This window comes from Triturus cristatus, chromosome 3_1 (genome assembly GCF_964204655.1).
Source record: "Triturus cristatus chromosome 3_1, aTriCri1.1, whole genome shotgun sequence".
Classification (NCBI taxonomy): Eukaryota; Metazoa; Chordata; class Amphibia; order Caudata; family Salamandridae; genus Triturus; species Triturus cristatus.
In genome coordinates, this window is record NC_140583.1 from 854479683 (window position 1) to 854494123 (window position 14441).

Consider the following 14441-nt stretch of genomic DNA (forward strand, 5'->3'; position numbering starts at 1 on the left):
AATAGGTAATCGCAAAAATTGCTATTACCTATTTTGCAAATGCATTTTGGGTTGATGCATCCCAAAAGGCTATTTACCGATCGCAAGCGGGCCGATTCTGCGACCGGTAAAAAGCTTGATGCATGTGCCCCTTAATCTCTCTGTACCTACAAACAAAGCACGTGACCTTATGTAATGCAACTGGTTCTCATGTAAAGTGCAGGGCCTCCATGTAGAGTTTGTCCTATATGAAAATTGCAGCAAGAGGTATAAACAAAGCCTTAACATGGGGAAAGACAAATAGATACCCATTTACTTGCGGATTTGTACAAAGTAAAAACCAGAAACCCTGGATAAATTGCGACTTCCCGCTTAACTTGTGCGATCTTAGGCAAATATTTTATTTCACCAATATTTGTTTTTGTTCATCATTACATATAAAAGTACTTTCAAATATGCAAATTCAGGCTACTTTGGAAATGGGTGCTTTTTGAGACCTAAAAATGTAGATTGTTGAGGGTCCAAAAGCTTGCCCAGCAATAACGTTTTTGCAAAAACCATGATAAACCTAAACAAAAATTGAGAAAGCCAAAAGGCTGGCAGCTGATACCAGACCTCCTGGGTTTTTCAGTGCTTGTTTTTAAAACAAGAATGCAAACCCAGAGGGCTTTTGCTATCCCTACAGCAATTGATATAAATATTGCTCGATTTACTGGTTAAGGGATATAAAGTGAAGCCCTTCATATCCTGTAATTCTCTAAACCTAACCACCTCAACACACATATCAAGCATCAGCTGACGATACTAGTGAGACACCAGCGCAAAGTATGAGGCATTTCCTTAAATGCCTCATTCTTTCTGCTGGTGTCTCACTAGTGGTTCAAAATAATGACTGGATTACTTACAAGTAAACTTTATTACTCCTAATCCAGAGGTCCCTGTCCCATTCATTACTTAAGAGGTGATACATTCTAGAGGAAGAAAAAAAGAACAGGAATTGCTGCAAGGTGACCCTCCTCAATAGGCACAGGTCTATAAGGATATGCCCTACGCAGCTTTCCTCCTGAAGTACCAGGCAACCATCAGCGTCTGACGGTCTCAGTAATCGGCAAGTCGGAAGGGTCGTAATGAATTGGACTAGGAGTATTGAAGATTACTGATAAATAATCCCGACATTACCTCTATGTCCTTCAGTCCCCATCCTATTCATTACTTATGAGGAATAACAATGCATCCCAGCAAGACATTCAGACATTAAAAGCCTAAACAAAAGGGTCACCATCAAACCAAAATGCTGTAAATACAAAAAGCTTTACTCAAGAGAAACAGTAGATACGGAAGAAATCAGGGCAAGGTGGAATCCAGAACACCTAGCCCAAAATTCCTACGGCCATACATAACATTCTGCAAGCGCAAGAACAAAAGTATTTGGAACAGCCCAGGTATCCGCATGGCAAATCTCAGCAATGGACATACCCTTTGCCTCAGCCCAAGAAAAGGAAAGACTCCTAGTGAACCGCCCCTGAACGTCACCCAGGGGGAGAACCCCTGAAACAGAGTAAGCCAGCAAAATGTCCTGCTTGATCCATCTGCTAATGGAAACCAGGGAAGACTTCTCACCCCTATGAGAAGAACCAAAGGAGACAAAGAGCGAATCAGATTTATGAAAGGAAGCAGTCCTATCCATATAGACCTGCAATGCCTAAGAAGCCAACCCAACTCCTCAGAATCCTTAGAAACTTCCAACAGAGCTGGCAACCCACCTCCTGTTTCCGGTAAAAAGAAGAAGCCCCCTTAGGTACAAAAGAGGGATCCAAACGAAGCACCACACCATCTTCAAAAAAAGAGAGAAAAGTTTATCTTGCTATAAGAGCAGCCCACTCCCCAATCCTCCTAGCCATAGTGAAAGTCATGAGAAAGACCACATTCAATGTAGCAACCTTAATAGCTTTCTCCAGAGGCTCAATATTATCAGAGGTCAAAGCTCTCAGGACCAATGGAAGAACTCATAAAGGAAAACGAGGCTTAATCAAAGGCGTAGCATGAGAAAAACCCTTCAACAAACAGGACACCAAAGCCTCTGAATCTGCCAGATTACCCAACGGGCCCAGCAAGGTAAAGCTCACTAACATCTTCTTAAAACGCAAGATCTCCGGAAGGGAACAAGCAACTGGAGAAAATGAATGAGCCTCTCACCAAGACTGAAAGTTCGCAAAAGGGTGCCCATACGAAACCAAAGTTGAAGGACGGCTAGAATTTTGAACAGCTACCGCCAGCTTGTCTGATAATCTTTGCCTCCCTTTCACCTCCACACCCATAGTTGTAGCCTCTGGGAGAGAACTCTAGGTAAGAACCTGAGAGGAGAGGGGCACAGAGGAAGTAATCAGGGATCTTGAAGAGCCAGGGACCTAAGAAATCGGGAACCATGTCCTCCTGGGCCAAGAGGGAACCACTAGGATCATCACCCTGTCCTCCTTTCTGGAGCCTGGACAGCAACCTGAGAACAAAAGGAAACAGAGAGAATGTATACAGGAGTTTGTTAGATCAAGAAATCAGGAGAGTATCCACCCTCCAAGCTCCCTTCTGCTGTGACTTTGTCAAAACCTCCAAGGCTGGGCATTGGAATGGAAGCATAAAGATCCAGAAAGCTGACAGATTTCCCTGAATATGGACACTTTCAGAGACAACTCCTGAGAGAGAGGAAAAATGTGGCTGAGAGAGTGTCTGCCAGCACATTGTCCACCGCCTTGATGTGGACAGCTGTAATGGACAGAAGCCTGATCTCCATATAACCTATCAATTGCCTAATCACTACATTCAGGGACTGAGATCCAGTGCCCCCCTGATTGTTCACATAGGCCGTTGTCACCATATTGTCTGACCTGATCATCACATGCTGCCCCAATAGAATTACCTTTAAATGCAGTAGAGCCCTCCTGACTTCCATCTATTCCCTCCAGTTGGGAGAGCTCCTGTCCTCCACCAGAGACCAACGAGCCTGAGTTGAGGACAGACCCAGAGTAGCCCCCCACCCGAAGGAACTGGCATCCGTCATTAAAACCACCAGGGGTCCGGCTGCAGTTGTATACCCCTGGACAAGGAACCCGGCACCATGCCAAATCCCTCTTGATGGCTGGGGACAGGGGAACCAGAATGTCTAAGTCCTCTGAAGTTGGAACCCAGAAAGCATGAAGATGACTCCAAAGGGGTCGAAGGTGGAACCTGGCCCAAGGGACAGTAAAGACAGAGGCCACCATGTGACCCTGAAGGTATAGACACTGATGAACAGACAGGGACTGACTCAGCAGAGCCTGGGACACAGACTTCTCAGTGGCTCGGATCTCATTTCCAGAAGGAATACTGAATGTTCAAGTCTGTCCTGAAACATGCCCCTATGAAGAGTCGCTCCTGGACAGACTGAAGTTGATATTTCCCTCGATTCAACAGGAACCTGTGTCCCGGGACCTGACACGGCACCGACTCAGGGATCTGCACAAGTTGTTGTTTGGTAGGATCATGCTGAAGCCAGTTGTCCAGATATGGATAGAGGTGGACACCCTGGAGATGTAGGGAAGCCACCATGGGTGCCACCACCTTGGTGAAAACATGAGGGGCTGACTACAGACCGAAAGGCAGGACATTGAACTGATAATGGGTGTTGTTGACACAGAATCAGAGATACTGACGGTGCTCTGAGTGGATCGGCAAATGGAAGTAGGCATCTTGTAGGTCCAGGGTGACCATTCAATGATTCCTGCACACCAAAGGAATAATTTTCGGAAGTGTTTTCATCTTGAACGGAATGGTCTGGATGAACTTGTTCAGGTATTTTAGGGCCAGCACCATCCAGAATCCCCCCATGACTTTCCGGAAAAGAAAGATGATGGAGTAGAAGCCCCGACCACTGGACAACAGGGGACCTTCGAAATTGACTCCTTCTGCAAAAGGTCAGCCACTCTCTCCTGAATCACCAGCATCTTCTCCTTGCGAGATTGCCAAGGACTTGGTTGGACTTCCAAATGCAGCGGAAGAACATGAACTATTTCTGGTGACCTGAATGGATTATCTGAAGCACCCAAGAGTCCAAAGTGGATTACAGCCATGCCTGTAGAAAAAACCTGAACCTGCCTCTGACCACACAGGGTAGGCCATCTCCGAGATAGTCAGGAGCACTGATTCTTTGATGACTTAGGTTTCTTCTCCTGCTCCTTCCTGGGTCGAAACCGTCCCTGCTGGCCTGAAAACTGTCACTGAGAGGGCTGACGCACCAAGAACGATTTAGCCCAAAGAGGGAAAGAAGGCTATTTCAATGAAGAGGAAAGCTTTTTGCTGGACTTAGGACTCATCTAGGGGTATGCTCCTTGCTTTTATAAGTTAGGTAATCAAAAAAGCTGCTAAACCTTGTTGTTCAATCAATCAATCAATCAATCAGAACATTTGTAAAGCGCACTACTCACCCGTGAGGGTCTCAAGGCGCTGGGGGGGAGGGGTGCTGCTATTGCTCGAACAGCCAGGTCTTGAGTAGCCTCCTGAAGGTAAGTAGGTTCTGGGTCTGCCGTAGGAGGATGGGGAGGGTGTTCCAGGTCTTGGCGGCGAGGTGGGAGAACGATCTTCCGCCGGTGGTCGTTCTTCAGATGCGAGGGGCGGTGGCGAGGGCGAGGTCGGCGGAGCGGAGCTGGCGGTTCGGGGTGTAGAAGGAGAGTCGTCTGTTGAGGTATGTCGGTCTGGTGTTGTGGAGTGCTTTGTGTGCGTGGGTGAGGAGCTTGAAGGTGATCCTCTTGTTGATGGGGAGCCAGTGCAGGTCTCTCAGATGGGGTGTGATGTGGCTGAGGCGAGGGATGTCGAGGACGAGGCGTGCAGAAGCGTTCTGTATGTGTTGCAGACATTTCAGGAGTTTGGTCGAGGTCCCCGCGTTGAGGGCGTTTCCGTAGTCCAGCCTGCTGCTGATGAGGGCCTGGGTGACCGTTCTTTTTGTTTTCGGTGGGGATCCACCTGTAGATCTTGCGGAGCATGCGGAGGGTGTTGAAGCAGGTGGATGAGACAGCATTGATCTGCTTGGTCATGGAGATTGTTGAGTCGAGGATGACCCCCAGGTTGCGTGCATGGTCGGTGGGTGCCGGTGCTGCTCCCAGTGTGGTAGGCCACCAGGAGTCGTCCCAGGCTGAGGGGGTGGAGTCGAAGATGAGGACCTCCGTCTTGTCCGAGTTCAGCTTCAGTCAGCTGTTCTTCATCCACTCGGCGACGGCCTTCATTCCTTCGTGGAGTTTGGTTTTGGCAGTGAGGGGGTCCTTGGTGAGGGAGAGGATCAGCTGGGTGTCGTCGGCGTAGGAGATAATGTTGAGGTCGTGCAGTCGGGCGACATGGGTGAGCGGTGCCATGTAGATGTTGAACAATGTCGGGCTGAAGGATGATCCTTGGGTTACGCCGCAGATGATCTTGGAGACTTTGGAGCAGAATGGGGGAGGCGGACACTCTGGGTTCTGCCGGAGAGGAAGGAGGTGGTCCATTCCAGAGCCTTGTCTCGGCTCCCTACGTTGTGGAGGCGTGTGTGTAGGGTGCGGTGGCAGACAGTGTCGAAGGCGACTGAGAGGTCCAGGAGGATGAGGGCCGCGGTTTCGCCATTGTCCAGCAGGGTCCTGATGTCATCAGTGACGGCGATGAGGGCAGTTTCTGTACTGTGGTTGCTGCGGAACCCGGACTGGGACGGGTCCAGGATGTTGCTCTCCTCGAGGTAGCGGGTCAGTTGTCTGTTGACGATCTTCTCGATGACCTTCGCCGGGAACGGGAGCAGGGAGATGGGCCGGAAGTTCTTGAGGTCTCTTGGATCCGCCTTGGGTTTCTTGAGTAAGACATTGATCTCGGTGTGCTTCCAGCTCTCCGGGAAGATCGCGGTCTCCAAGGAGATGTTGATGACCTTGCGGAGATGGGTTGCGATGGTGGCGCTAGCTTCGTTGAAGATGTGGTGCGGGCATGGGTCAGACGGAGAGCGGGAGTGGATAGTGTTCAAGATTTTTATGGTGTTGTTGTCATTCATGATGGTCCAGCTGAGCAAGGGGTTGGTGTGGATGGTGGCCGGGGGGTCCGAGGTGTCAGTGGCTGTCACGGCGGTCAGGTTGTTGAAGCTGTCATGGATGTCTGCGATCTTGCGATGGAAGAAGGTGGCAAGGGAGTCGCACAGGTCTTGCGATGGTGGGATGTCGTTGGTGTTGGAGCCGGTGTTGGAGAGTTCCTTCACAATGTTGAAGAGCTCTTTGCTGTTGTGTGCGTTGTTGTTGAGGCAGTCTTTGAAGGAGGTCCTTTTTGCGGTTCTGATGAGGTGATGGTGTCTGCGGATGGTGTTCTTGTGGGCCACATAGCTGTCTGTTTGCGGTGCCATTTCTTTAGTTTCCAGCAGGTTTGTTTGGAGGCCTGGAGGTCCGTGGTGAACCAGCTGGTCTTCTTGTCGGTGTGTCTGTTGGAGGGTTTTTTGATAGGGGGAGGGTGTTGGCGCAGTCGTTGATCCATAGCCTGAGGTTGCGGGCGGCGGTGTCGGTCGGGTCGGCGGGTGGGCTCCGGGCGAGGGTGGTGTTAAGCTGTTCATTTGTGACTTTGCTCCAGCTGCAGCGGGGGATCTGTTGAGTGTGGTGGTGTGTGGTGTGTTTTTAAAAGGTGAAGTGGATGCAGCGATGGTCGGTCCAGTGGAGTTCGGTGGTGTGACTGAAGGTGATGTGGGAGCTTGCGGAGAAGATGGGGTTGAGCGTGTGGCCGGCGGAGTGGGTGGGCATTGTGACGAGCTGTCTGAGTCCGAGGTTGGGGAGGTTGTCTATCAGGGTGGCGGAGTTGCTGTCGTTGTTGTTCTCGAAGTGGAAGTTCAGGTCTCCGAGGAGGATGTAGTCTGTGGAGGCCAGGGCGTGCCTGCTGATGAAGTCGGCGATGGTTTCGCCAAACTGAGGCCGGGGTCCGGGGGTCTGTAGACGAGAGTTCCTCTGAGGGTGGTGTTGGGGTCTGTGTGGATCTGGAAGTGCAGGTGTTCGGTGGTGCTGAGAATTTCATCGGTGCTGGTCGAGACCCTGAGGGTGCACCTGAGGACGATGGCGATTGCACCTCCTACTCCATTGGTGCGGTCCTTGCGGGTGATCTTGTAGCCGTCCGGGATGGCTATGGCGATGTCAGGTGCAGAGGAGGCATTCATCCAGGTCTCCGTCAGGAAGGCGACGTCCGGGGAGGATGTGTCGAGCAGGTCCCAGAGTTCGATGGCGTGTTTGCGTGCGGAGCGGGTGTTTAGTAGAATGCATCTGAGGTGGTTGCGTCCTTTCTCGGTGGGCTGTTTGGCGGCTCAGAGGCTGGTGAAGCTGCAGTTCCGGCAGGAGAAGGGCCCGTGGGTGCACTTTGGGGCAGCCAGGAAGCAGGTGTGTGGTCGTCCGGAGTTGAGTGCGAGGAGGTTGCTGGCGTCGTATTGGCATCGTTCATCGTGGCGGTGGCAGGGGCCAGGTATCCTGGCACTGGGAGAGGTCCAGGTGTGGACGGGCGCAGACGGCCTTGCCTTAGGCATGCCTTCGGCGTGACAGCGGCGCATGCGCGGCTTCACAGCGCACGCCATATAAGGGGAGGTGGGAGGGAGGAGCAGCCGGGTGGCGGGAGCGGGGCCGCGAATGGGCAATCAGGGGGGCGGGGCCGCAGGGGACACAGCAGCGGGAAAAAACGGGTGGAACAGGGGCACAGAGACAAGGGGCAATGTAGGGGTACAGAAGATAAACAAATGGGCACAACAGTGAGCGCAAAAATGTACAGCAGATACAACAGGAAGAAAGCTTACAACAGGAAAGAAAAAGTTAGGCTAATGCAGAGAAGTAACACACCTGAGGCAGAGGAGCCTCGAACCAGCAGCAGCGGTGGAGGCAGCGGCCAGGGGACACGGACATACAGGCGGAGCTGTGCGGCGTGGGTGAGCGACCGGCCTGAAGACAGGGTCAAGAGTCGCTCTCCTCACCGCGCAGCAGCCGCCATATAAGGGGAGGTGGGAGGGAGGAGCAGTAGGGTGGCGGGAGCGGGGCGGCGAATGGGCGATCAGGGGGGCGGGGCCACAGGGGACGCAGCAACGGGATTAAACGGGTGGAACAGGGGCACAGAGGCAAGGGGCAATGCAGGGGTACAGAAGACAAACAAATGGGCACAACAGTGAGCGTAAAAATGTACAGCTGAAGACCTAAAGAAAGACGTTGCAGCCCTTTACCAGCAGCCCACACCACGCATTAGGTTTTTGTACAATAGTTGTGTCAGGGCCTTTTGTAGAAGCATTGTTCCAAGTACCTCATAGACTATCAATTTTTAATCTGTGAGGATTTTATTTCCTCTGCAGAGACTGAAGATAATAATGGTCCCGGGAAGTCAAGGGAGGAGCTAAGCTAAAGACGAAAGAAGAATATTGTCTCTGCTGCTGAACAAACCTAGGCAACATGCTGCCTTAAACATGCACACTTCCTTGCACACTCTTATAGCATCTTCTTTCCACTGCACAGAGATGGGCCTTCACGCTCACAGTTGCATAGTTGAACTACTTAAAACAGAACCTTCCCACGCATAAACAGCGGTATCTCTGTGCTGATAGACATACTTGTTCCCTCGCAGCATAAAGCAGCATATAAAGTGCCCAAATTCACTTGTACCAACGCACAGACACAGAAGCCACCACACAACTACCTGAGCAACATTAAAGCAATCCTGAACAATTCCCTCTATCTTCACTCTGAAACCAAACTAGTTACTAAAGCTACAAAGTGAGTAAACATCTACACACCATTAATCCTACTTTATTTAAATTCAAGACAGAAAAAGATTAAGCATACTTTCCCTATGCACGGCCCCATCATTGAAGAAAGTTTGGCAAAATTATCATACAGCCTACATTTATTTGCGCTCCTTTACACACAAACCGTAGGACAAGCATGCAAACAATGAAGGCAAGCACTTGTACGGAAATAATCCTTACCCTGTTGGCCAGACACTACATAGCATGGAGCACCACACCTACGCAGACCTACCTAGTGCCTCTGTAAGATCACCACCTGCAGGGTCCACTTATGTCCACTGCAGAAATAGTAAATACATGAAAATACACCACAACTATTTAAGGTGTTGCTTCTTTTTTGAGTTTCACTACCTCTATGCACCAAAATAACTTTTTACCTAAGCTTCATATATGCAGCACAAGAGCAAGTAGGGCCAGATTTGTCACTCACGCAGCACAGTGCAGCAGCTGCAAGTGCTGCGCTTCATGAAAAGGGGAGAGGAGAAATATGTCTCTCTCCTCCACTTTCCCTAGCACTGGCGCTGAAATCAGCTGCTGTGCGCCATGGAGACACCTTTGTGCCATAGTGCAAGGGTGTCTCAGTGAGTCTAGCATAGGTTTTGCGCTGGAAGGGTACCCAGTACAAAATACTATGCTTAGACTAACTTAAACCCTTGTTCCTCTTTGTGTGTGAGCTGTAATGTGCAGCACACATACACAGTCGGAAAAGGAAGGAGAAATTAAAGCATTTCTCCTTTGTTGCGCCTACTTCAAAAGGGCACAGTTTTCTGATGCTGAAACCTGCCTAATTTATTTAGTAAATTGGGTTTAACGTCCAAAACCTTGGGTGGTTGCATGGGAACGCCCAAGTACCACCCATGGTACGCCCCCTTGGCGCTAAGCTGCATCGCGTTACTTTCATGTTATTTCCAGTCTTAATAGGTTAACCGCTGGAAAGTAAACCAGAAAAAAAGATTTTGTGCCAATTTGCGACGCAAACATGCTTAAATCCAAGTAAATCTCCCCCTTAGAATGAACTCTTGTTTGCATGTGGGTTTGCTTCTCCAAATGGTCATTATTATTATTATTTTAGCATGCCTCAACCAACATTCATGCAGAATAAGTTACCATGAAAACATCCAGACATGCACATGGTGCCACCTTCTTTATACGAGGGCAGACATCGAAGATGTGGTCCATTACCCCAGCAGTGTTTCTCAGCTCAGCCAATCTTACCATCTGAAAGGCCCACAGCTTCTTTCTGCACTTGTTCCTCTCTTACACGAGAATGCTGGCTAGCAGGGCATAGTAAAGGGGCAGAGCGTGCATCAAAGTTTCAGGGCATGCACACAGGTTTCTCCTATGCCTCAGTGGCAGACGTTTCAAATGTCTTTAACTTGAAAGATGCAAAACCAAAAAAGCAGCCTTAGTTATGTACCCAAGGTTTCACCAGCTCAGAAAAGGTCTGAATAACTCTTCAATGGTCATAAATAAGCTTTAGTATAAGAAGACTCTCTTATAATATGTATGCAAATCTCAGATACACTGGTATCGAGTCCCCTGACACGGATGAATATGTGTGAATGCGTTCTTGCTGAAAACTGCATTTGCCAGCATGTATGGCCTGTCCACCATCCTCACAGAGCTGTTGCCCTCAAGCCTAGTTCTGATACCTGGTAGTCTTCCAAGCAGGCTGCCCAGCCCTCCCCCACTGCATGCCCAGTGTAGTCTGAGGGCAATACTCCTCCTGGAGCCATGCCACTCTCAAAGGTTCACCTCTCATTGCCTTTTGTCAAGCTGACTGCACACACTGCCTGTGCCGTTCTATCATCTAATCTTTTTAGGTCGAGCATTGGAGACCTCTTTGATATACTTTAGTATATATTTATATGTGTATGTACTTTGTGGGCTCCGGAGATCAGCCCCATGACTTGTCTGCTTCCACTTAGAGACTTTTTTTCTGTTCAACTGCCTCTAGTTAACTGTCTTGATAGAAAACAACCAGTTGAGGTCAGCAAAATTGCTTTCTGCTGAGGGACTTTCTTTTATTTTTATATTTCTGACAACTGCCTCTATTTAACTTTCTTGAAGGAAAACGACCAGCAGAGGTCAGTAAAATACCAGAATCACTTTAGCATTCTCTAGATTCCAGTCCATAGAAATTGTCTTCCATGCGCACCTATAGACAATAATATTTTTTTTCAATTCTTGTATTTTCAGTGATATAACCACCAAAGGTCCTGATTTTATATTAAAAACAGAGCTTTGGACTATTCCATTTCCCGCTGAAGAGCAATATTTATCTGCATGTTTTGCCATACTTGGCGTGTCATGCAGTTTGGTGCTTACTGTAGATGTTTCAGCACCCAGGCTAATGTGCTGCATAACTAAATACATATAAGGTCCCAAATGCGAGACCGATTGCATTGCAAATGCTTGTTTACATTCCCTTCTACTCCGCCATGCCAGCCCTCCCTTTTTTTTAACAATCAAAAAGTGCCTTGATTCCTGACCTCCAGGCTTGGTGAGCTCACTTACTAACGGCCAAACTGAATACCTTTTATTCTAAAATTGTACAGTAATATAAGCGCATAAATCATAATAAAAAGAACAGCAATGAAGAGAAAGCATTTTAACATTGATGTGTTGTACATTGTTGTATGGTAAATATAGCGCCAAGATTGATATGCTGGTGCATGAGAGTCTCAGCCTTGATATCAGTATTAATCAGGCCCTTAAGAAGCCCAGTATTTGTTACGCCATCTTCTGGAGGTCTCAGTAGGGCAGCAGCCTCTGTAGGATTGGGTGTTATTATTTGTTTAAGGTGTATGATCTGTTCTATTTTAACACTTTGTCGGATGCCACCTATACATATATACACTTGTCAGTCATGTTTTATTTTTTTAGTATTAGAGTTGTTGTGTTTGCACATCTGCCTTTCCACCTTTGGCTGTGCCAGATAAAGGGTTGTATTGATGAATGTAAGTTTATGTATCCTGCTCTGCATTCTCAGCAGGGAAGGTATTGCCCATACTATGGGACGGGGGGCTCAAGAAGGTCTTCCAGGTTCAGTACCCATGTATGTATGGTAATAGGTTTCTCTGTGCCCTTTGCTATTTTATATAAGAATATCCTCTGTAAATCTACTTCTGAGTTTCCTCTTAACGGTCTATGAGGAGTTCCTCAGCAAATCCACCACCTATTGCTACATTAATGTTGTCTATTACTTTTGTGCATTATTCTTGTATTAACATAGTTGGTGTTGTTTATGTGGCATGTGGCGCAACGCCCTGAGTAACTAGAAAAATATTCTTTGTAGCTTGGCTGGTATACGATAGGTTTGGTGATGATAGCTATATTGTATGAGCCTAAACCTACTGTTGCTCGCGACTTGTGGTCTGTGGGTGAACATCCTGCCCCAGGCCAAAGTGTATACATGTATTTATTTTTGCAGTACTAAAACAATACCTGATATGCATGTTCTAGACATTTACAGTCAGCACCTATATAGAAAATAATCTCCTTGCTATTTTAATTTACAAGGAAAACGTAAGTTTACATTTTTCTGGAGGGACAGATGATTTTCTTCAGGTACAAGTCCCAAACATGGATTATTATTTCAGATGTTTGCTCCATTTACCTGTAAAGCTCTGCCTCCATTAGTGACCCTCTTAAATATAAGGACCAAACTTTGGAGGCAGACCTCACTTAACATGCTGGAAGATACAAGAACAAGAGAAGCGGTCTAAAAGTAAGACTGAAGTAATGACGAAAAAGTCACCCTTCCATCTTTTACCATGCCAAACTGATCTACATCTGCACTGGCTGGCAAGGGAGGTGGGGGAAGTGGCCCTCTAGGTAGGATGGGATTGTGGCAGTATGGTGCATCATAGGGTTAGGGTATGAGAGTCTGTGGGAATCCTCAAAAAGTGCATGGTACTTCAAATTATTGATGCTAGGGACATAATTGTGTGTTCGCTCTTATTCTCCTTTTAGAATTAAGGGTCTCTGTTAACCTAGAGCATGAACGCATCACAAAGGCAAGGACACACAGCGTTTCTCCAACAAGGCCAGCTTTGCCTAGATTGTACATTTCAAATACATCCTGCCTCGTGCACAGCTTTTCTCTTTAAAAATTAAGAAAATGTTACTGCCTCTGAAACATAAAACAACTGTTTGTGCATCTGGAGGTTTACTTCAAAGGCATCCACAACAAATAATTAACACATTTTTCTTTAAAGACACGGCATAAAAGTCGAAATTATACCTCTTCTTCTTTTTGATATTAAAGCAGAACTTAATTGCTGGAACCCAGAATTATTCTGAAAGCTCAAAAGATAAGCAAGATTGAAGGGCGGTGAAGTGTATTTCATATATTACCACCGTTTGAATTACAGGTATAAAACTTACCATTTTCTTTTCAGTCTGAACTCACAAAGCAACAAAATTATTTCAAAATTGAGCTGAAAATGCTTGAGGATGAATTACTGACACGCCTTTCAGCAGCCGAAAGCAATTTCCTCGGTGATACCCTTCTGGTTGAGAAGCTTGAAACAACCAAACACACAGCAGCAGAAATAGAAATGAAGGTAAAATTAGAAAAAGAGATATCTCGAATGTAATAACAATCATTTGACAATATTAAACTGGCTCTTTTTGATCTAAAACAAAGGTTCTTCTGTTTTATAATTATGATGGCGATATAATGTCTCCTTTTCTTCTTCCTGTGATTATTGGGGAGATTCCTGTCACTCTGCAATGCTTCTTCAATTCCTTTTGAATGTCCCTTCTACTTGGATCATATTCTCACAGTTGCTTCTTAAAACACCTTGGTTATGCTTTATTTTGTTGTTGGATATAGACACCTGTTTAAATAGCAGTCTACGTGTTTTATTTTCTTCTGAGTTTAAAAAAATGTACCTAAACTATTGCTTTCATTTGGAAAAACGACAGCAGTCCAAATAAATGTGATTTTTTTTCCTTATGCAGATAATGAAATGGTTGATTAAAAAAAAATGGGTGGAAGGTACTTACTGCACCTGATAAATACTTCACCCCACAGTGCCACTATTTGCTATGTCTACGGAGTCCGTATTTAGCGGTTGTGTTAAACACATCACAACTACCCCCCCCACTATTACTTGGGGCCATGGTCTGTGTTCGGAATCCTAGCTGTGTAGGCCTTCACAAACATTTGCAATGTATTTAACACACTTTCCATTAACTTTTAAACTCGTACTTGCACATACCAGGCATACATAATACGACAAGTGTGGCAAAGTGCACCAAACCGCCTTGTGCACAAGCAGGTTATGTGAGAGAAAGTCACTTTAAAAGTACAATCATTTTCCATGAATAGGAAAATGGAACAAAATGATAAATTTGAATGTTTTAAATTACCCAACCCCTACATACATTTTTGCTTTTCGTCCTAGTTCCCTTTCACTAGAAATGTTTTGGCATGACAATGTATTGCTTCCCTCACATTTATTGTCAGCATTGAGAATTTTGGTGCACTTGTCCACATTTGTTACACTACTCTCACATGGCTTGTCCAGGAATATGTTTATAAGTACTGGGAAGTGTGTGAAAGTGCTACCAGCTCCCTCATCTGTTATAGGATGAAAAAGCCTTCTTACGGCAATATGTTTCCGATGTTCAAGGGGAAAAATGTAACTTTGACTGTAATCTGTGT

The 14441-nt window shown here is 46.8% G+C and overlaps 1 protein-coding gene across 1 annotated transcript in view; it reads left to right on the top strand.

The window, feature by feature from the left end:
* The window catches only part of LOC146861181 (dynein axonemal heavy chain 11-like), a 2741463-nt gene that overhangs the window by 2313950 nt on the left and 413072 nt on the right, over window positions 1–14441 (top strand). Inside the window, exon 59 of the mRNA XM_085646213.1 lies at window positions 13171–13335. Within this exon, the coding sequence (XP_085502339.1) occupies window positions 13171–13335 (165 nt within the window). The remainder of the gene's footprint in view (window positions 1–13170; window positions 13336–14441) is intronic.